The 25,010-nt window shown below is 36.5% G+C and overlaps 1 protein-coding gene across 1 annotated transcript in view; it reads left to right on the forward strand.

The window, feature by feature from the left end:
* Nucleotides 1-25,010, forward strand: part of ZFHX4 (zinc finger homeobox 4) — a 178,551-nt gene that overhangs the window by 26,502 nt on the left and 127,039 nt on the right. The window contains 1 exon segment of the mRNA XM_002922903.4: nt 1-298. This exon segment is cut by the window's left edge and continues 205 nt beyond it. Coding sequence (XP_002922949.2) covers nt 1-298 — 298 coding nt within the window.

Genomic DNA, 25,010 nt, shown 5'->3' on the forward strand with positions numbered 1-25,010 from the left:
AGAGGAATGGAGGGCTGTAATTGGAGATATCTACCAGTGCAAGCTCTGTAACTACAACACTCAGCTCAAAGCCAACTTCCAGCTCCACTGCAAGACTGATAAACATATGCAGAAATATCAACTGGTGGCTCACATTAAAGAAGGGGGCAAAAGCAATGAGTGGAGGCTGAAGTGCATTGCCATTGGCAACCCCGTTCACCTGAAATGTAATGCCTGTGACTACTACACCAACAGTGTGGATAAATTACGCTTGCATACCACCAATCACAGGCATGAGGCGGCCCTGAAGCTCTACAAGGTAAGCAGTGACATCCATTTCCGTTGGCACAGAGTAGAGAAGGGAATTAACTGTTTCAGAGCTTGGAGCGCATATCTGCAAGTTAAGAAAAGAAATAGAAAAAAAAAAATAGAAGGGCAAGGTACACAGTTTCTGCTTAACATTACTAAACGTATATTGAGATACATGCAATTGGAGAGTTTATTTAAAAGATTTGCCTTATGTCCCTTTTATACCTGTCTCAGTGACATCGATTGCTTTACTGGCTTCCCAGAAATAAAATAACCTTCCTATTTTTTTTTTTTAAGATTTTATTCATTTATTTGACAGAGAGAGAGACAGCCAGCGAGAGAGGGAACACAGGCAGGGGGAGTGGGAGAGGAAGAAGCAGGCTCCCAGCAGAGGAGCCTGATGTGGGGCTCGATCCCAGGACTCTGGGATCATGCTCTGAGCCGAAGGCAGACGCTTAACGACTGAGCCACCCAGGTGCCCCCTGAATATTTTCACATATAAAATAATATTGTTATCCTCCTTTTATTGATTGATCAAAAAAAAAAACAAACCCAAACGTAGTACCACTCTTAGCTAAGTGTTAATGGTTATAGAGAACAGATCACAAAATCAGTGCTATTTCAAGAATGCATCGTCTTTTGTTTGGTGTCAAACAGGACGATCTAAACACGGTGTGTGTGTGTGTGTGTGTGTGTGTGTGTGTGTATTCCATCATTTTTCTGTAAGTTTTGAGTAAACACACTCTCCCTCAGCATCAGTTGGAAGTCTTCTACTTAACTCAGTTGTTACTTTGCATGACCTTTCCCAGCTAGTAATGTTTTTATTCCCTCCACTGGGTGTGGTGCAAATAAAAATGTTCATTAAATGGCAAATATACTTTTATCTTTGCTGGAAAAAACTATGCAGATGTAATGAATATGTGCAACTGGTGAGCACCATTTATTACACAACTTGTCTTGACTTTTTCTAAGCCCTAATTACTGGTTAATTTATTTTGTGAGTTTGTTTACTGGATTGGCTTGATTGTCTTGGTTCTTGTACAAATGTAACAGATTCATTTCTATGATGAATAGCTTGGTAACTTATTAGAAACTTCTTTTGTCTAGAGGATATTAAAATTCAGAAAATATTGCAAACCATTAGTCATTGTAACAAGCTCTAAATATGATTACAAAATCCATTTTGCAAGTGTTATCTATTGATTTATACTAGAAATCAGTGATAACTATACTATCAGGAGTCAACCAGCGATTATAATACCTATGGCTTTTCTAATACTATTTCAAACTATAAACACACAGCAAAAAGGGCAGATTGTGGATCTTGAGAGCCGGTGCAGGCATTATTTATTTGGGTTGGGGCTGGCACAATTAGTTTGGGTTGTTTCCTGAAGTTCAAATTCTAGATTGACGTACTGCGTGTAAAAACCTAAAGATGTGGTGTGAGGACCTGTAACATTGTTCCTATGATATGGGTGCTTTGTGGATCAATAGCAAAAGCATTAGATTTGGGTTACACGGTTTGAGGGGAGTACACGCCCTAATGTAAAATGGTAAGCTTCTAAGTTGATGCTATTGAAAATATAATATAAAGGATTAATTGTATTATAATTCATAGGTTTTACCATTCAATTGTCAACTTTTTTCCCCTGTTGATACCTGACCTATTAAAACTTTTAGAATACCTAGGAGAAAAAAACAAACATTAAGTTTGTATAAATAATAGATCTCGACCCTGGGAGCTATATAGAATATTCATGAACTGCGTTTATATTCACGCAGCTCCTCTAACACTTTAAATTAACATGTTGTGAATAGAAGATATAAATGTACACATTTTTCTATTTTATTGATCTCATGTGGGAAGCTAAAGAAAGGTAGAGTGTTCCTGTTTATTTTCTCAGGAAAGGTTGTTTAATTGTTGATGATTATTTAAACGTGTGTGTGTATGTGTGTATTAAGTTTATTCATTCTTTCCTGAGTATGAGTTGATCTCCCTCACTATCTGCAGAACAATTTGCCAAGTGTCAGAGTTACTCTTGAAGTTTCTTTTCAGGGAGAGTTGGATATTGCCTTCGAATGTAACAACCAAATGAGATAAAAGCTTGTTTATAAAGAGGGTTTTAAAGCAGAGAGAACTTTAGGTCCCAGAACCAAAGAATATATGTACTGTCCCTTAAAAATGTTATAAAGTCATATACAAATTTACTTGTCCCCCACTCTTCTTTATTTGCTTATCTCTTAAATACTCAAGTGTCTTTGTAGCCTAGCATCTAAAACTGGTCAGCTAACAAACAAAAACACACTTCGAACAGACTTACCTTGAATTAAGAGAAGATTGAGGAGATAAATATTTGAGCTATTGAAACTTGGTATCGGACAATTGAACTACATTATTTTGTATTATCCTTCAAGGGGCATTCATTATTTCTAGTAGTAACTAGAAAAATACTCCAGAATAACAGTGTGTTGAGGGTGCCTTTTCGAAACTGATTTACAGAAACTGTCTGAGTCAGAGATAGAGGATTTTCAAGTGTAGTAATGAGAATATTAGCAAGCTTGGTCGGCTTGTGTCGGCAAAATGAAATTGCTTCATAAGTAACATTAATTGCTTTTAAATGAGAACCTAACAAATTGGCCTGGGCCTGGAAAAAAAAATGATGGTTTGTAATAGGCTGAAATGTTAAAATTAGACTTAAAATAGTTTCTGAGTTAATGACTAGACAATAATCTCCTATATAAAATTCATTTTCATTAAGAGTTTAATTTACATCATTTTGCATCGTGAATTATTCAGACTTTAAGGGAAAGTGACAAGTAGCAGTTATAAGACAAATACAGAGCTGTGAGAAAACAGCTTTCCTCGTTATTGACAACATATTGATTCATAACACTCTAAATGTGGTTATGTGTCAGTTCGATTTGAATAGACCACTTTACCTCTTGCATTGTCAACCTAGAGCAGTATTACTAAAAGAAGTGTGTGTCCTTATTCCAGTTTAAGGAGGTTAAAGGTTAAAGGTTAAGGGTTAGCTTAAAAGCATCATCTGCCTAGCTGCTTAACTTTAAACTGATCAATTTAATGAAAATCTGTTTTACAGATGTTGTTTTAATGTATTTGGCAGGATTTAGGCAGCTTTAACATTAGACGTATGCTAGTAAAAATTATTTCTTTATTTGACCAGAACAACACCTTTCCTTTTATGTTTAAGGTAGAAGGCTTGTGGGTTATGGTATTTTGGCAAAGGACCCGGAGGCAGAATGTGTTGATGATCTTTCCATATGGACTCAAAAAAAAAGAATACCTTTATGTCTATTGCTAACGATGACTGCAAAAACAAACAAAGCTGCATTCATTTTTTTGGCAGTATTATTTTCCTTAGAATTTTTTTAAAAAGGAATTTTGTTATTGTTAAGAAAATCTCACTCACTTCTTCAAGCAAAATTCTCCGAAGCACTAAACACTATTAAATTTTGATTTTTCCTTCAGAAATTTTAACGATGAAGCAAAATTGGTCTAGGAAATTAAAACAATAAAATGAAACTACAGATTGCCCTTAATCTTCCCTTTCCGTGTATAAAAGTATATTTAAAGTGAGGTTAACAAATACTGAGTGTGTAGATAGCTACAGTCAATGTCGTAAAGCGTGCACGCGTGTGTATCTGCACGGACATCCAGATCTCGATAGGACGCAAAAGCCGTGTTCCTTCACTAACCACTTTATTGGATTTGATTATATTCTTCTAATTTCACACCTTTACATCCTCTACAAATTCTCAGTGGTTGATAGTCACAGAATAAATCCTCAATATTTGTAGGATGAATAAGTGAATAGCCTGAGATATGTATTAAAGAAACCCTGTTACTTCCAACCCTCATTTAAAAGATAAAAATGCATTACAATTGGTCTTCCTCTTAAATGATCCCAAACTTTTTCTAAAGAGTTGAGTAAAAAGTTATAATGAAAACCACTTAGCACTACACATTTGAACTGAAGAAGAACAAATATGACTTTGGCCATATTTCAGTTTTACAGTTTAGTTTATTCTTGGCTCAGACAGCACGGACAGACTTTTCCAGCCAGCTGATTGGTTTACCCCCATCCTATGCAGGGCTTGCAAATCCTCTTGCCACACCTGCATGTCAGCTGCTCTTATAATATTATATGTATTTTTAAGTGAGGTGTTCACAGCTTTGCTGGTTCAAAGTCAAAAGCTTAATTATACCAGCCTTTTTTCTTCCTGCATCTGCTAGTAGGGAAGCAGAATAGTCTGAATTCCATAATGCTATTTTCATATTTGGATTTCAAATTGGCTGAGAGCAGTGAATGAATCTCTTGTCTCCATGGTGAGCAAAGAAACACACGTGGGATTTAGTCCTAGGTAACTTTTAGTGTAACATTCCCCCAAGGAACATTTTTGGAGTTTTCTCATTATCCATGTTATGGATGAAAGCATCCGGGTTAAGAACTAAAATCAAGGTGTGGGGGAGGGTCACAGAAGAGAATGCAAGGAGCCATGTTGGGAAAAGAAGGTGGCAAGGAAATAAAAAAATGGAATAATTAGCTTCACCTACCTTTTTTCTTTTTCTTTTCTTTTTTCTTTTTTTTCTTTCTTTCCTTTTTCTTTTTTTTTTTTTTTTTACTAGTAGGAAGTAATAACGCGATCAGTTTGGAATTAACAAAGAATCACAAGCATTTTCATTTCAATAGGCCTGAGTCCAACTTTGCAATTTAAAATCAAATATACCAGATATGTACCGTTTCAATTATTGAACTGTCATTGTCCCCGTGTGATGGTAAAGAGGTCAGGAGATTGTGTGGTACACATTTGCATAAAAGTCATTGTGCAAAAGGAAATTGGAATATGTGTGTGTATCTTAGAAACCAAAACAGGTTTTTCTTAATCTTATTCCAGTCATTTGTTTAGATGAAGAAAGCTGTTTTCAGAGATAAACAAAAGTTATTCTTTTCTGTTGCCAAACATTAACCTGAATATGGAAATTTTTACACTTTTTTGTATTAGTTGCAGATTTATGTTTCTTTCAAGGTTGAAATGCACTGTGAAATTTAATTCCGGTTGCGGGATTTCGTTTTAAAAAAGTAATCACAGCTCAAATTATTCTATTGTGTTCTCATATAAAAAGACAAGGCAGAGGTTGAAAAAAACAGTTTCTGTGGCCCAACAATAATACATGCTTGCATAATACTTATAATAAATACGCAGATCAAATGGAGAGGAGCTGGTTAGCTAATAGCAACTAATAAATCACTGGTGTTTTCAGATCGCAGTGTAATTGGCCAGCTCTACCTGCTATGTCTCCTTCTGATTTTAAGCTGACATTTGCTGAAGCCCAGCCATGTGTTCCAGCACGGCTACTCCAGCTCAAATATGGACTTTCACACTGCTATCCCATGGCAAGTGATATATTACATTGTGAGCTGAGAACCGTCTTTGTATTCCTCTGGAAAAAAAATGACTAAAAATCTGTCTATCCAAATTTAAAAAATATATATCACTACACATCAAAAGGATTACTTTAGACCAGGCATTAGCAACTTGCTACATCCATGTCAGAATACATAAAGTGATTTTTAGTGTGTGAAATTGTTTGCGAACCCAGACAAAATTTATTTATTTATTTTTTTAAAAGATTTTATTTATTTATTCGACAGAGATAGAGACAGCCAGCGAGAGAGGGAACACAAGCAGGGGGAGTGGGAGAGGAAGAAGCAGGCTTATAGCAGAGGAGCCTGACGTGGGGCTCGATCCCATAACGCCGGGATCACGCCCTGAGCCGAAGGCAGACGCTTAACCGCTGTGCCACCCAGGTGCCCCCCCAGACAAAATTTAAAGAAAGCCAAGTGTGCAAAGGAACCTTCCTATTTTATTTTCAATATGTCTTTCCTTAACTGGGGCTACCATCTCCCATCATGTCAGGCACACGCTATTACGCTGTTCTCTGTTTCTCTGAGATCCTTACCATTTTATCCCATCTGGATCTTCTCTTCATGGAAATACTCCCTGTTGCAAGATTACCCATCTAATTCCCCAAAGAAAACTAGCATCCCCTTAATAAGGGGAAAGAAGCCTTTTTCATAAAAGCAGAATAATGCATTCAAAGGTGTAAATGACTTTCAGGTCTTTCCCAGGGTGCATTTTGTTTTAAAGGAACTGCTTAATCTGGATGAATTTTCGAACGTGTGAGGGGTGTCATGATTTTGTCCGGGATGGGGAGTGGGGAGGGCAGAGCCCCACCCTAAGAGCTTCCCTCACTTATCTCCTTCCAAACCCACACGGCCCCACACACATCATACCGGCCCTCATCTCAGAAATGCAGTAAAAAAATGTGACACTACTATTCACTTCACTTTAGGACTATGTCAACTCATACTTTATGATTTATATGATGGTTTTTGTATAACTTGTGTTCGTTCTGTCTCATGTGAAGTGTAGATATGGTTTAACCAAAAGTAGTAAATCGCTTATGTGTCAGCCACCCTGAGGTCGTTTAGGTAATGCAGACAAAGGTGTTACCTCATAATTAATGTGCTCTCCCCGCGTGCTGCTTTGGCTTCAACTTAATAGTCCTTGTCCGTGAGCTTGTTTAAAATTGCTGAAATGTTCAAATGGGTGCTGGGATGCCACGCAGTAATGCAGCCAGAGTCATATGTTAACCAGGCCCTGCGCTGCTGAAAGGGTCTTGGCCCGGGGTGCAGTGAGGAGGAGCTGGCATGTGCATAATGACCGTGGTTCTGCTTCCAGAACATCTGGCCTGCCTGAGTTCTACTGGAAATGCTTTCCCAAGTTTGCTTTGAGTCTGAGCCTATGCTTAGGCTGAGTTCAATTAGACGTGGAGATTTGTTCATTATTCAGATAATTCAAGCCTTAAAAGGCACTTTTCCCAAATTATTAGTGTATTTCAGGAGAGCTTATGATGATGCGATTTTTTCAAATAAGAGCGACACTGGAGGCGCACAGCCCCCTATAGCCCATGAGGAAACATCTTCAGAGATCCTATAACCCTAGAGAAGTGTGGGGATTGATACAGGCACAAAGGCTGATGTCTTGTTTGCAGAATACCTGAACGATATCCCAAGTTTTACTTCTAATAGATTCAGAAGCATTGATTGAGCACTTACTATGTGCCAGCTCGTAGTCTCTGTTGATGGAGGTCGTGTCCCATTAATGTGGTAGGATATATGTCATCTTCCCTAAGGTGATGCTTCTGAACTCACTCTGTTCTTCCACTGCGGCAGGGATAGTAATAAAATTAAGGTTTGAACCCCATATACGAGCCATAAAAAGCTTCTATGGTTTTGTTTTTGCTTTTGTTTTTTCCGACAATGGCTGGTCAGGGGACTGAGTGTGACTGCTCTCTCGGGTCCACAGTAGTTGTAGAACAATGTCACTTGATTATCTTGACTTCCTCTTACTGCTCTCTTGCATTGCAAGACTGTATTGATCAGTTTTAGACAAGGGTCATGGTGGGAATTTAAGGCAGTACAGAGCTTTTCTATTAGTTGGAACATTTATGTTTTCTTCACACGTGAGGAAGATGCTACTGATGTATTACCTAGAAAATGAAGAAGAAAAGCACTTAATAAAGAATGCAAAACGCAGATTACAACTTCAGTCAACCCCCTTATTGGATCAGGATGCTAATTTAGTTTGACTCTTGAAGAATCTTTGTGAGTTCAGTTTATAATGCTGTCAGAGTTCTGCTTCAAGATAAGTTACTACGAGGATGAGTTTGTTATTATCATAGATAATAACAGTTACATGTGGCAACATTTTATTTCACTCCGTTTTATAATCTTGTATTCATATTCTAGTTTTCGCATCTTTAAGAAGTATTTTTGTAGCTCCGAGTATGATACTTTCATATATTATATAAAATATGTACACATCAATATAAAAGTATATTGGGCCATACTTTTAATACTTCATTGATTCAGATTTTCCTAAAGCCTTTCTTTCACTGGAAATGTTAAGTAGCATAGAATACGAGTCTCTCTCTTCTTGTTGCTTACAGAATAAATGTCAAGGTTATATTTTCCCATTAGGCAATATTTAAAGAGTAATGTAGAGGAAGGTTAAAGTTGAAAAATTCTTTGTCTCTGATTATCTGCTGATAAAATTAGTGGAATGCAGACCAGAAGATGGAAAGAAATGAGCTATTGATAAGTCCAGCTGTATCGCTTCACTCAAGTTTGGAAGGGAAGCTTTTAAAGTTTTAAAATACTGATTTTTTTATCCATGATTATGTGTCCTGTGTCAAGAAGAGTCTCATTTATAAATAGAGTTGGCAATCGATTGTCTATATATGATTTATGAGATTTTGGGAAGAAATCTTACCAAAAATATCCCTAAAGTATGCCAGATATTCTGTCAAGGATAAAACCATATTGATAATTGACATCCATTTATCCACTTAAAAAGAGGACAGAGGCTGACAACAATCATAAGAAGTTAGACTTTTTATTTGCATTGTCTCATTTTACTCTTCCTAACAGTTGGATGTTACTGTTCCCATTTAACAAATGGGAAACTGAGTTTCAGAGCAAAATGCTTTGCCCAAGTCCTCACAGACAGTAAGAGCCTGTGCTGGAGTTCTAGGCCACATCATGAGGTTCGGCTAATGAGAAAACTTTCATTGCACATGAGGATAGGACGAGTGGAGAGTGGGAAAGGAAAAGGAAGGCCAGAGCACCAGAGGCAAACTTAACAATTTGTCTAGGGCTTAATCATTTTGGAGCCCACTTTTATTCCTTCAAGTTAGCAGATTCCCTTAAAGATAGTGCAGTGCAGTGTAACACAAGAGCGGGCCAGTCTGAGCATAGCCAACTAGAAGGATGGACTCAACACCTGTTGGGTCATCTACAAGCTGGAAGGAGAAACTGCTGGTTAAAATTGTTGTCTGAATGTCTCCTGTCACAACAGAATTCTTTCACTCTAAAGAAACTTCCTTTTACTGGCATTTTTGGATGTTTGGTATATTACATGGAAAGAACTAATAGAATATTTATCACTTCTAGTGCCTGGGCTCTCAGTGCTTGCAAGTTAAGCACCTTTGGAAGCTGCATTAATTCATTCAGGTCACCAGGGTGCTTTAGCAGTAATGTACTAAATGGTACCCTGCTGACCTGAGAGAGGGAATGTGCCTCCCTAAGCATTTAACTTCCTAAACAGGAACAACTAAAGCACAGTCTACTCTCTGCCCAGAACTCAATTCCCTTTTCCTGGCATCCTTATAACTACTGGAGGAAGTCCTAGTCACTTGCTTACTTACTTACTTACTTAGTTTTAAAAAATAATCTTGTTTTGAATTATTATTTTTTTTACTTTTATCTTTCACTTCTTACTTTGATCCATTTTAGTTACAAGGTTCCAGAAATTGTCTTTCCACCATATGTTTCTAATGCACTCCCTTCCTCTCCCTCCTTGAAATTTTGTTAATGATTCCAATGTAAAGCCCCAAATCTTGTTAGAATCACAATGACTTAAGAGATGCTGTGGGAAATCTCCCCTTCCTAAATCTGGCTACCTCTTCCTGCAAAAAAGTGTCAGTCATTGACATCGCTGCTAGTTGACCACATTCATTAATGAAATGTTCTTTTGTTGAAAAGCAAGAATAGTCTTAGTTTGGAAATGACAGAATTGTTAGCAATACAGAAGCTCCAAGTAACTATAACTGGTGTGTGTAGAGCATGCAAGGAAAGTCTGATAATTATAATGCATAGGACCTTTCAAAGGCTTCAAATATTTCTAACTATTCATTTGACAAGCCTGAAAATAACACTAGCATATGTCCTTAGGGCCTAAAATCATTCATTGTTCAATTGTAAGGAGTCAGGTAGCAAGTCTGATTGCCATCACAGCTGAAAGAGAGTCAGTTTTCAAGGCATCTCCTTTAAACTCAGCGTCTATTAGCACTTACCACTGAGTAGTAAGTGACACCGGACATGGGGAGGGGGAGGAGGATTCTTAATTTTCACACCAAATAAATAGGGTTGTTTTAAAAAATAAAATTAAGATGCTAAAATAGGAATTATGCAAATACCGGAATATACGTTTTAGAATTTGGTTTGTTTGGTGAATCTATATTATGCAGCACTTTAGAAGGGAGAAAATTGTCTCCTATTTACTATGTGGTACTATCACTACTTTTTAAAACGAGGCCCCTCAGTGTCCTTTGAGAAATAATTAGGCTAAAAGCAAGTTCTGGGTTATTATTACTTTTTGTTTATTATAATTTTTATTAGCACATTAAGTAATTAAAAAAACACATTTGGATGAAACAATTGTACCAAGTTTTTCCATGATGAATATTCCCTGAGAAGAATAACCAAATAACCAAACTCATAACCAAGTTCCTGAAAAACAGACCCAATGGGAATTCATAAATAACTTTTTTTTTCCGGGGAAATACAGTCTTTGGCTTTCATAATTCCTTAAAAATAAGAAAAACCAAGTTGGACTTTATGAAGAATTATTTAGTTTTTAAAGTGTTCATTCTCAACATAGAGGATAGAATTACCATCTTTAACCCATAAATCCAAAAACATGTTCCTAATTGCTTAATTTTGTAGACATTTCTTTAGATATATGTCAGACCGTCAAGTATAATATTTTCTTATAAGTCTTTGTGGCAGGTACTAGGTTATTTTATTCCTTTTTGTAGAACTGTGGTTACCCCTTTAATTATGATGGCTTGATAACTTACTGGAAACCATTGATACAGAAGTAGATTATAGTAGATATATATATAGATAGTTATAGTAGATATCTGTATATATATATATACACTTTTCCAAAAAGTGAACAATTTATTTCTTTATCAATAGGTGTAGAACAATGTGGATATAGGGACGCCTGGGTCGCTCAGTCGGTTAAGTGTCTGCCTTCACCTCAGGTCGTGATCCCAGAGTCCTGGCATCGAGCCCCATGTTGGACTCTCTGCTCAGCGGGAGTCTGCTTCTCTCTCTCCCTCTCAAGTAAATAAATAAAATCTTAAAAAAACAAAAACAAAAAATGTGGATATATTCAGGTCTCATGTGTTGAGTGATTGAAAAAGCAAAATGCCAGTACTCCAGTAATGTTTTCAGTACATATCCAGGGACACCTACTTATACTTATTTTACTCAAACCCTGGAAAAAATCGCATGCATACATGCATGTGTGTGTGCATGTATGTGTGTGTGTGTGAGAGAGAGAGAGATAGAAGAATACAGTATATGAAGATTTATTTTTAAAAAATTGATCAAGATCATGAGTTAATCATTAATACCCACTTACTCTGTTTTAAAGTAAATGGCAGAAATCTCTTCCCGCATGTTGTAAGTGTTCTCAGTCTCTAGAGATAATAAACCTTTGATGATGTTGTGCAAGACTCGTCAGCAAGCACTGAAATCAGTTCTGTATGTACACATGACTAATCAAAGGTTCAGGGAACAGGATATGATTTGGTAAAAGTGATAGGTTCTCCAAAAAGTAAATGACCTCACTAATTGTGGGAGCACATTAAGTCTTTTTTTCCCCTTACAAAAGGCAGGTCCTAGTCCCCCATTGGAGCAGATATCTTTTCACAAAGCCTCGAGCACTAAATGTTTTTAAAAAGTATCTTTAAAAGCAAAGGTGTCCTCAAATTAATGCCTACCTAATTAATGTGCTATTCTTTTCTTTGTCTTAAAGTTACAACAGACACCATAAGATATTTAGTCTCAGAATGATCCTTGAAATTTGGGGAATTGGGTAACCAGAACAAATATCTTCTTAAGTCGATCAAATGTAAGATGTTCACAGTGGGAAAATGATGGAATAAGACAACAATCTCAATAATTAAGCATGAAATTATATAGGATAATGTGACTAAAGTTTCAAGAACTCAGTTCCAAAATAGAAAGGGAAGGAGCTAAAGTTATATGCCACAAAATCTACCATGTGAACAGCACAATGAATGTTGAGGCTTCTGCTTTGCTGCTTTCAAAAAATTTGCATATATATTGATACAGAATTCATATTTATTGAATATAATTGATATAGAATTCATATTCCATGGAATTCAACCATTTAAATTATACAATGAAATGTTTCATTTTTCGTTTCATTTTTTTAAATAATCTCTATGTCCACTGTGGGGCTCAAACTCACAACTCCAAGATCAAGAGTCTCATGCCCCCCCCGACTGAGCCACTGGGGCAGCCCACAATGAAATGGTTTTTCTTTGACTATTCACAGAAGTATGCAACCATCACCATAATCAATTTTAGAACGTTTTCAACACTCCAGAAAGAAATACTGTCCAACTTAGTCCTCCCCCCCACTAATCCACCCCCCCCGCCCTTTCTGTCTATATAGATTTGCTTTCTGTCTATATAGATTTGCCAATTTTGCACATTTCATATAAATGGAATCATACTATATGTGGCACCTTATGACTGACTTCTTTCACTTAGCATAATATTTTCAAAATTCATCCATATTGTAGTGTGTATCTATATTCATACCTTTTTATTTTATTTTTAATTTTTTATTTAAATTCAATTTAGTTAACATATACATATTATTAATTTCAGGGGTAGAATTTAGTGATTCATCAGTTGCATATAATACCCAGTGCTCATTACATCAAGTGCCCTCCATAATGCCCATCACTCAGTGACCCCATCCCCTCGCCCACCTTCCTAGCTTTTTATTATGCAATTTCCATTGTATGGATAAACTGCATTTTATTTATCTTCTCTTCAGTTGATGGGCATTTGAGTTGTTTCCACTTTTTGGTTATTAGGAATAATGAGGCTGTGAACATTTGTGGACAAGTTTTTCTGTGGACATATGTTTTTGTTTCTCTTGGATATGCACCCAGGAGTGGCATTGCTGCATTGGCCATGGCTCTGTTAACTGCTCTGTCATTACTGCCAGTCCCTTCTTATTTTGTACCTGGTCAGCTCCTTCTTCCCTTTCCTTTAATTCGTTAAATATTACACTTTTTTTTTCTTCAATCTCCTGAACTTAGGCCTCTTCTGCTCTACTTTGGCCAATGAATTCAGGGAGGAAATTAACACTAACATTTACTGAGCACTTATTAGGTGGCAGATAATCTTCTACGTTAAAAAAAAAAAAATTAACTCACCAAATCAAACAGCAACGCTATTAGATCGGTACTATTATTATGCTGATCTTGAAGATGAGGAACTAAAGCAATGAAAGCTTAATTAATTTACCCAACGTGACATAGCTGGTGAGAGTGCCAACAGAGTAAGGATTTTAACTCATTTTGACTGGTTCCAGCACCCACGGACTTAAATAGGACCCTGTGTCACATGAAGATCCTACACTGAGAAGGATACCTGGAAAGGAAAGTCCTGTTTGTGGCAGAAGGGATGGAAATAAGAGTGTAACTGTGATTGTCGATCTTTCAGAAGGATATGAATCCCCTAAGAGAGAAAAAGAGGTAATTATGAGATAGATAGAGATTGAGAGACTTTGGGAGGTATAGTGAGGGGTAGCAAATTAGAAAAATCACTGATAACAGTATATAGTTAAGTCCTTTTTTTTTTTTAATGTCAGAATGTAAACTCTTTATTTGGTTCATAGAACGTTCTTTGAAAAATACCTGGAACTGAGTTCTCCATATTTGTGGGAATGAAAAATTGGAATATTTTATGATAACTTAAATTTACTGTAAGACATTTTGTTAGATTGATGTTCTAGTAATGCACAAATGGTGGTTCGTTCTCATTTGTTAAAAACACACTGGGCTGGGGCACCTGGGTGGCTCAGTTAGTTAAGCATCTGCCTCCGGCTCAGGTCATGATCCCAGAGTCCTGGGATCAAGCCCCACATCTGACTCCCTGCTCAGCGGGGAGCCTGCTTCTCCCTCTGCCTCTGACTGCTACTCCGCCTGCTTGTGTTCTGTCTCTCTCTCTCTCTCTCTCTCTCTCTCTCTCGCTATCAAATAAGTAAATAAATAAATAAATAAAATATTTAAAAAACCCACACTGGGCTGCACCCCATTGGTGAGTAAGGCAGACACAAAGGGTATATGATTCAGTTCCTGTCCTCAAGGAGCTCACCAGTCTTCAGAAGAAAATATATAATGCTTTTTGTTTGTGTTTTATTTTCCCTTGTGTTTTTGCCCTGTTAACACCCTTTCTGAATTCCAGAAGTCTAGAGACATTTTTAGTACTTTCCGTAACACATTTTAGCAATGCTTACTCCTTTGTGTCATCTAGGAAGTTAATATTGAGAATTCCTGTGGTATTGGGGGAAAGAATTAGATTCCTACCTTGCAGAACTTTGATAAAGAGTGGTTGTTTGCTTCTACACCAGTAAAGATGTTGTCCCATTATTGGAAAATAATGTACAATATCAGTATAACTTAAGTCTTTTCTTTCTTTTGCCTCTCCCTCCCCACCTATGTGATGTTTGTGAGCATGATTTTTATGTTTTCATAATGGATAAACTGAAATATTATTTGTTGCTTTGTTTTGGCTAACTAGAAGGATATTATTTTTTTTGTAGGTATAAAGGCAGAAATACATTTGTTTTTAATATCTGATCTAATTAGTTACTGGTAAAATAGTCTTAATATTTTATCTATAGCTATTTTAGGCATCATCCTATTTTATTCAACAATTATTAATGTTCCTTGAAGTTTTCAATTTCCGAAGACCTACCAATCTTCATAAAGCCATTGACATGTGTATAGTGAGGTCAGGGGTTGGGCTGCCAGTGTTCCTACTGTTAGAACATAGCATGCATAATTTCTCCTTTCTGTTTTACTATGAAAAAAAATAAGGAGAAATTATGCAAGCAAACATGATAAGCTCCCATATTATCTCATGCTGAAAGATTCTCTGGAGCTGCTTTCTTGAGTTTAAAACACAGTAAAACAAAAATTGCCTATGTCAGCACTAATGTCTATGAATACTAACAAGCGTAATAGGCATTCACAAGCTAGGCATCACTTTCTGATACCCTCCCATTATTACCAAATTGGGGGTGCAGGGTGGTGAGAAGGTGCATGGTGATGTCTCACAGAAAGACAGTGAAAGCAATGCACATCTATCTTTCCAGACATCTGTGTCTACCTCTATCTGTGCATTTCTGTGTAACTTAAGGAAAGTTTAAAAAAGAAGGGGTAGGCATTTTCTGTCTTTAAGTGTCCAGCTGACTTTCTCACTCTTTATGTGGTTTTTGGCAAGCATTTCTGTGCCTTAGTTAACATATTAGTAAATGGAGAGAGGAAAAAAAAAGCCACTCCACTGGGTTCTGTAGATCTTAATTAAGGTACAAAAATAGGTTTTAAAAAAGTCTTCTGAGATGAAAGCTTTTCTTATATGTGGAAAATATTGCTCGTGTCTTGTCAGCATATCTAGTCTATTGGCATTGCTTTTTGTACTTGGAGATAACTTCTGCTTTTCTTATTATCGGTAAGACACTTTCCTTTTTAATTTCTATAAGTGCACTTGGTTGCACTATTATATCTAGGACTTGTCATTCTTGAAAAGCCATTCTTAACTTTATCTCTCCAATTGGCCTTCAATTGAAATTTGCTTTGAAGAGGAATGTAGCTCTACTCATCAACTTGAACATGGGTAAATATAGCTCATAGAAAATAACTATTTGTGTATCCTTTTATGTGCTTTATCTTCGATATCCGTTCTTTCTTAGAATTTTGCCCACAGAAAAGGAGCTGTGTATTACACTTTTAAATACCAGTTTTCAAGTCTGCCAAGTGTGAATTTGCAAATGAGTAGTAGTAAGTGGAGCTCACAGCTGAAAAATGACTGTTAAAAGCTTCTGTGTCTGGCATTAATTTTAGTTTTGCCTTTAGGCTGGTACCACAATTGTTTCATCTATGAAATGGGTTCTGAGTTACTATTATGAGTAGAAAATTAGCACTAACTTAACGGTCTTTGAGATCTGGTCTAAATTCAATCACTTCTGTGGTTCTCAGAGCTGAATTTATCCTTAGCTTTAACAAGGATCTTATCTTAAATTGCTGATGTACTTGCAGATAGATCAAGTTGCCAGTGTTCCATTGTTTTGTTTAATCCACAAATATATGTTTATGTATTTTTCTTGTAAACAGGAAACAGAGTCATAATCATATACAGAGAAATAGCTGAACTACATCTCTTAATCCCTTGTGTTTTATTTACTTATTTGATACTAATCATTTCATTTATTCATTTACTGAGAGCCCACTTTGTTGGGCCCCATGCAAGGGAATAGGATATAACCTCAAACAAGAAAGACACAGGCCTTTGCACTGGTTGAGCTGATATTTTAGTGGAGGAGGCAAGCACTAAACATATAATCACATATTAGACAAAGCAATAGTTAATTACTATTGTAAACAAACAATGTAAGTTTTTAAAACTCTGGAATATTTATATGTGTTATTCATATGTAGATATCTGTATAAATCAAACTCTTCTTCTAATCTTAGAAGCAAGTGGAGAATTTCAATGAGACACTGTACTGAGGTATTTAAAAGAGTAGCTGGGGGCTGAACAGAATGGACATCACTAGATGTTGGCTCTCACACAGAAAAAGGCGTAGACCACTGAGATTTTATCAGAGTACATGCACTTTCAAACTTTTTGGAGTCATGAAATGCTTATGTGAAAAGGCATTCTAGAAATGGCTGCTAATCCGATTGGCGGATTTGAGAATGCGATTTGGAATGTTGGATGAGATGAAGCTGATCGTTAGACTCATTGGAACTTTTAAAACATACTAATTCCAAGGCCATGACCTCTAGGGATGCATCCAGGAATCTCTTCATTTAAAGAGATGATCCTGATATTCAGCCTGATTTGGGGATCATTGGGCTAGAAGATTTTAAAGGTCATTCTAGATCTACAGGCTCCTGAGAAAATAGTGAATGTGGTGATGGCACTAAGTTCAGCTCCATTCACATCTGTTCCTCCCGTGTTCAGAAGAGAAACTGTGCCTTCAAATGTCTTCTTGGATTCCCCTCCTTTCACAGACTAGGATTTTGCTAGGGTTTGCAGGTGCTGCATATTCCGTCCAGGGAAAAATCATGGAAGGCATCGCCCTCTGTCTTGCTCATTGTTTTGCCTCTAAGGACAAGAGTCTGACATATTCTGATATTAAAAAAAAAAAATCCCATTTCAGTAGGAAAAATGGCAAACCTTTATAAAGAAAACCCTTCTGTACAAAACAGCTGTTCTTTTGTTGAAGGTCTGGCACTTCAGTGAACTGTTGGGCCAAGAAACCATTTTGGAGTCCGAAAGTCAGTAAAAAAAATAAAATAAAATAAAAAATCTAAGGCCCCTGGATTGAATTTTGTAAGAATACTTTTTTGGTAAATTTTTGGAATCATGCTTTGCTTCATCATAGTTGCAGAAATCCACTCTCCTTGTCCATGAAGCTATCCCCAGGCAGCAGATACATAGTCTCTTTTCTGAACAGGAATCTTATAAGTCTCAGGAGAGCCAACTTCCACAGGCCTGCTGGGTTGTACGCTCATTTATAACTCACTGTAATGATTCTGCAATTTTTTATTTTCTTGCTATTCTAGGAAGGCAGATTCTGAGGTTTGTTTTTGGAGTTTACTTCATAATAGCATATATTTTCTCTTTCTGTTTCTCTCCATACGTATGGATATGTGTGTGGGTGTGAGGTGTGCGTGTATGTGTGTGAGGGGTGCATGGGTGTGTGGGTAGGTAGATATAGATGTGTGTCTATTTCTTTATCCTGTTTATGAAAGAAAACTGTGTATTGTATATTGTATAATTTGACAATTTTCTTTTAATGATATCCCGTATTTTTCTTTTCTCCTAAATAGATCGTCTAAAGCATTTATACTGGTAGCTACAATGACAACCAAAGCTAAAAAGAAGCAAATAAATATGGTGCCCAATTTAATGAGCAATAGAATATATATTGCCAAATCATGTTGCTCTGGAAAAGTTACTGTATTTAGTTACTGGCGAGTTAGAAACTGGATCTTTGTTTCGTAAAGGAGGGTCGTTTTTTAAAGATCACCTTGAAATAATCAGTTTTGAACAAGAGCTACATTTTAAAATATGGATATACTGTAAACTACCAATGCCAAACTATATCTGAGTCCCACTGGCCATATAGCCCGTGTTCCATGAGAGGTCCAAATAAAACAAGCTCCCTCCCCACAGACTGAAAGAGTCACACGAATAAAATGACTGAGTGATTTGGTGAAAAAGAAATTATTTCAAGATTTTGCTAATAATCTTGGCTTGATCAGTTACTTGAGCCCTGCTGATACATGTAGATCAGGATAGAAGTTTCCCGCCTTGTCTAGGGTGAGCCCTAGGCTTTTGGTTATTTAAGGATAATGTTCAATGAGCCCACATTAGTGTACTGTAAGTGTACTATAAAATAAAACCTTTTGAGGTTTGCGCTTAAGTAAAAGACATAATACAGTATTGTGTGTTTGTGTGACCTAAAGCATTTTGCTTTACTGTGACAGACATATCATCCTTCTGTGCCAATATAAATGCAAGGACATTTCATAGTCATAATCTGTTAATACCAGTTAGCAGTGTCACAAATTAAAGCATTAGTGGATTTGTGTTGCTTGAGGAAGCAACTGATATAAAATACCAGGAGGTTGAAGGAGTGGGGCAGTTTATTGTAACATAATTCTGCATACCATGTAAAGTCTTCATGCCTGTTGGTGTGAAGCCTTTGAGTGGACCTTCACAGAGAGCTCAAAGGGATAGTTTATCATGCAGCAAATTAAGAAACATTAGGCTAGATGCAGTCTCAAAGAAATAATATTTGGTGATCAGCAGACAACAAAAATCAAAAGAGGATAGTGTTTTCTTTTGTTTGTTTGTTTTTTACAGGAGAAAGAAAGATTTTACTGCTTTTTAAAAATTTACATCTGTAGGTAGTGCAGACAAAAAATTCTTCCCAGGATTTGAAGAAGTGTATTTTCTATAGTTGTGCTGTTTGGGGACTGTACTTAAATGAAAATTTAATGATGATTTTCCAAATGGACTTTTATAGGAACTATTGATAGTCCTGTAGCAGAGATTTTGGCCAAATCAGCAATGTTGATACTATCATGAAGGATACATAGCTCTCTTATCAAGAAACTTGTAACCTGGGAACATGGAAATGATTGTATAAATTATAGAAGGAATGTTAGATTAAATTCCTTCTTTAATTTTGGTAGTGATTTGAGAGAGTAATGCATTTATTACTGTAGTGTATTTTGTATTTGCCTAGGCATTTAAATGATTTTTCATATTTCCCCTTCTTTAGCCTAGATTATGGATATATTCTGAAAGAAAGTTATAGGGAATAACAATTATAGAGAATGAGAACCCATGGTTAAAATTATATGCACATTGAACTACAATGAGGGTATTAAAAGTATTTCATCCCATTTGTAAAATATCTTCCATGACTATGAAAGGGCAATATTTTTTCCAATTATATCTCCTTTAGCCTGCAAATGGATTACCTTATAAGAACTCTTATAAAGCAAAGAGTCCGAAAATAATTGAAAGTGTAAGGACAGATAAGCTGGGCATATAAAGGCCCTGAGCAAACTTCTCACAATAGCATTCACAGAACAGGAAAAAAAAAAAAAAGTTTATCTTAACTCCTGCTCAGGACCAGATGAACATTTTAACCCTTAGCATCATGATGCTTCTTATTGACAGGGAGTGCCTACTGCATTATTTCTAGCTCGATTCTCCAGTGTCTGGAAGATTGCATTTTGAATTCCCCCATTATTAATAACCAGATTTGATCTTAGGCTTGTCCAAGGTCAGGCGGATTGGCCAGGTCAGCCTGTTTGTGTGTGTGCATGAACTGTGACATCTACTGAGAGTGACAGGTAGAGGATGAGAGTGGTGAAACAAGGGTGTTAACCTTCAGCCCACCAAAAGAAGCCTCTTCCTGCTGAGAACAAAGATCGCTAGGGCTGTAGCCACCTTTTTCCCCCCATGCTCATAATATTTCCACCAATAATGCGCTGTTGAAGAGTGCATTGGAGAAGAGGCAAATGATTTAAATCATAGCAATAGAAACAATAATATATATTTGCATGATTGTTCAGAACTTTCAATCAGATTTAACAATGTTTTATGTAGATCAATTTTGCATGGCTTTCCCTTTTAGGTAAATGACTCAACAATGCTCCAGTGTGATATCTTTATTCCTGAAATGCTCCCCATTTCACAAGGAAAAAGTACAGAAGCTCTAAAGAATGTGGGGCAAGACATATTTTAGAAACCAGATCAACAACTTTAGAAGCTCCAGAATTTGTAGTATTTTCCTCTAAAACCTACCAAATAAACTCATTTCTCAAAAAAAAAAAATAAATAAATAAAAGCAAAACAACAACAACAACAAAAACAAAAACCAAACTTGCCTCTTTTTGGGTAAAAATTCCTAAGAAGCTATTTGGTTCTTAATTGATTTTCTACGTCAGTTGTTCATTGAATAGATAAGTAGTGCCTGTGATATTTGATTACAGAGCAAGGCACCCATTTAACCTTCTGTTCTTTCCTGGCCAGGATTTCAAATACAATAGAACGTTCCTCCCTGAGGCTCAGCAGGATTAGACAGCTAGCAGTAATCCCTGATACGCTGAAATAGACCTGATAGAACTTCACCTCACTTGTTTAGGATTATGCTCATGAATTCCACTGACCCGGCAGCATTAACCGTTTCGGGACTTGGGCTGGGATGTTTTATCAGCAAAAGCAGTAAATAAGCAGAAACCTATTAATAAATTCTAAGCAGTTACACCTCATTTTTTGACCACAGTATAAAAATAATTTTGAAGTTAGAACAGATATGTGCTTTACATTGTTTTTTTTTTTCCTGAAATTTTGCATCTTCTATATATGTGTCTCAAGATTTGTATTAATTTATCTTCTTACATATAATTTTGTTTAAGAAACTTTATGAAAAGTTCTGGTTTGTGTAATAGCTTTCCCACCATGGTCACAGTTAAATCATCTTGTGGAGGTGAAGGATAAATGATTTCTTATAAAGTAGCTCCTTGATAGTCGAGGTTAACTGGAACCAAGGCAAGTATGAAAATCCCCAAACCTCATTTTAGCCAGGGGTTTCCAATCTCTTCCTTTTCCTTTCATTAGAGCAAATTCCATAGGTTTGAGTTTAATTTTCTCTCTTTCCCCTCTGGGGGATATGAAAATGAGCTAAGAAATGGCCAAGAGGCAGGAAATCAGTGGGTGAAAAAGAACTAGTAAAAGGTATAGTTAATCCACAAATTGGAAAGTCAGCCCCATGTTAATCAAGAGATGAAAGGAAGAGCATACACTCTTTCAATGCAGGTGGCAGTACTGGCCTTTATCATGGTTTTTTAATAATTTACATTGAAATCTGCTCCTGACACTATTAGGCCATCAAAATGAAGCCCTTGCAAAGTCACAGGTTTGAAATGGGTTATTAGTGCTACTAACACAGTCTGGGAGAGCCCCCCAATCGTTTTGGAAGTGATTACCTTGAATCATCTAGGTCTTTTTGTGTTGACTCTTTAAATATTCATATTCACAACTAGTTCTATTAATTATTGAAATAAGTGATTCTGGTTTTGATGATTAGAAGATTTCCCACCATGCTCATAGGTTTTAGAAAAATGTAAGTTTTATTTGAGAGACTTAACCTCCAAATAATGTTATGATGATGAATATGACCTCATTGCCTATGGTAATATTTCAAGGTCAGAGATAATTTAATGCTAAAGCATTGGTACATCCACCTCCTTTCCTGAAATTGCTTTTGTTAGTGGTTCTTAAGGGGTTTGATTAGAGAAAACATTTGTTTTTATTAAGAAATTTTTAGTGGAACAAATACAATCACAATGAAAAGATAACTGTGAAGAATTTTTGGAAGGATTTTTTGTTCTTTACCACATTCTTCACCCTTCAGATTTAGTGCAATTGTAATGATAGCCAACATCAAGATTACAGGAGAAATATGGTGCATCCCTCGCACTTTGAAGCTTAATTTTTTGTAAGAACTTAAACAAATGCAGCCAGTAAATGGCTGGGATTAAGGCTGAAACAATGGTCCTGCTCTAATAATATTTTGTTTTTGTTTGGTGGGGAGTGAAGAGATGCTGCGAAGTGGGGAGTTGTGACTTGAAATGATTCTGGCAAATCTTTAATTAACAGTCCTCCCTTTTACTTTTTGTGCAAAATATCTAATTTTCATGAGTTTAGAGAGCAAAGATGATTTCTATTGTTCAATTTAAGTGACATATTATTCTAATTAATTGGAAAAGTGCTCCCATGGGATAGGTAGTGACTCAAGGACGGAGCCTCTTTGGTACTGTCTTTACGGTGGTCCTGGATTTGCCCTTTTCTCCTGACATGCTTTTACATATGCTGTTGCTGAGATTCCAGTGCTTTGTTGTATGTTATAAAATTCTATTGCATCAGCATGAACAAAACAGAAATATTATAGATGTGAACCTTTCACCCCAAAAGACATATAACAGATTGAAAAGCTCCAGATCAGGGTAACAAGAATGCTTGCAGCCAGCATAGATGGGTTTACAGATGACTAAAAGCTGGTATTAATAAATCTCGAAAGGAGAAGAATAAGAGCAGAATTTACTGAAGTCTGTGAAATAATAAAGGGACGTGAAGCTAGGCCATGTGCATCTTTGTACTGTGTGTCAGAAAGAGCTAGAAATCCTTCCATGTAACTGGGAGAAAACAAATTTCAAAGTGACAAAGGAGAGCTTGGTGTTTGTTTTTCTATTTGTTAATAAAAAGTAATTTACCTCTGGAATAATTGAGTTAGAAGATTCTGGAAAAACTAATTCATCTTGGAATCATAAGGACAAAGGAGACCTTGAGGAGTCTCCTCCCTGGCAGACAGGCAATATTAAAACCATCCCCCAAAGAAGTCCATCTGTACTATTTTTAAAGAGAAGGAACTGGTTTAGTTGTGGCCAATGGAATGCTTTGTGACCACATGAACAAAGAGATAATGACTGAAGAGTTTACAACTCTGAAGCAAATCCATTGATTTTGCAAACTCTGTTCATATAATATGATGTTGCAAAAATTCTTAAGTTTTTTTTAAAGGCATTTTGCCTCCATAGTTTACTTTTAAAACCATTTTTTAGGATACCCTGGGATATGCAAACTTGATTAATGCATGGTCCTTGACTTGGAGATGGTCAGAGACACATACAAAGAGCTAATATGCCATATATAAAACTCCTACATTTTTATCACTACTTAAGCACTGAAATTCTATATAGCAAGGAATGTTTTATGTCCACCTTACTGTTCAGTCCTCACAACAGCACAGCGAGATACATGCAGTTCTCACTGCAATTGTACAGATTAGGGGATGGGACATAAGAGGTCAGGTGTCTTACCCAGGGTCATATGGACAGTTGAGAAGCAGGGATGTGAACCCACACTTGTCTGCCTGGAGGCTGTGCTCTTCAGTATCATTCTTTACTGCTAAGCTCTCCTGAGGCTGACATCAATATGGAGTCCATGGACACTAGGATGTCCATACGTGAGCTTCAGAAAGGTATAGAAGGTGAATCTCCTGAGTGCATAGGAGTATGCATTTTCCCATGGAGGAGCATGTCCATACCTCTTCTAAGATTCTCAGACCCTATAAATTTAAGAACAATCATCCTAGCACCCAGAGAGCTACCAAGTGGTAAGACCTTTTACAGACAGAGGAGAGTATGGCTAACTGGGCAAAACAAGAGCAGGTTAGTGTTTGGATGGAGTCCTAAGGGATTGGATAGGTGGATGTCAAGTTCGAAGGTCAGAGAGGGAGAAGAAGCCCTAGTCTGACTCAGGAAAGAGTTGGTTGTTTCCTCCCCAAGTCATAGCTGAGTCTGTATAACTGTAAACATATTTACCTTCATAGTAGTAGGAGACTGTGATCCAGACATTAGTAAAAGCAGTACGTGTCCAGGGAGTACGGCAACTGCTGACTTCTCTCCCGTTAAGTCACTGCTCTGTAGATGTCTGCAAACATTTGATTTCAAATATAATTGAAAGAACCTGAATTTCAAAAGTGGGTAGTCCATTGTTTCATATTTGCAGTATCAGTGAAGTAGAAAAATGCTCTCTCAAAATGCAATAAAATTAGTATCAATATATATTTCTGAATCAAAGGAATGAATGCTGACCACACCAGAATTACTAATTGTAATTAGCATCCTTCAAATGGAATATGGGAACTAATTTTTACTTAATATGATAGTCTTACATCATACCACACTTACGGTCAATTTTTTTATAAGGGTAAAATATATGCCAATAGTTCCTAATAAATTCTCAGATACTGTTGTTGTTGTTGTTGTTGTTGTTGTTGTAAAGGACTATCTTGTTGGGTTGAATTCCTTCATTGAAGTATTTACTGTGTATGTCATCTGTATGAATTGGTGAATACAGGCACTTTTTGAGGAGGGCAGTCTTTTTTGGGATATTTAAAGTGTATGTGTATTAAAGGAGTATTAGTTGTTAAATTATTAATATTCATAATATTTTATAAGTTGAAAGTGCAGTTTAAAATCTAATGAAACAGCTATATCATCAATGTCATGTATATTTTTAGCGAAAACCATTTTTACCTACATTTAAACATTCCCTTCGCGTTCTTGCAAAGCCAAGGCTAGAACTGACCTCTGAATTGGCCATAACTATGAAGTAAAACCAAAGAAATGAAACACAAGGTAA

The sequence above is a fragment of the Ailuropoda melanoleuca genome, chromosome 9 (genome assembly GCF_002007445.2).
Source record: "Ailuropoda melanoleuca isolate Jingjing chromosome 9, ASM200744v2, whole genome shotgun sequence".
Taxonomy (NCBI): Eukaryota; Metazoa; Chordata; class Mammalia; order Carnivora; family Ursidae; genus Ailuropoda; species Ailuropoda melanoleuca.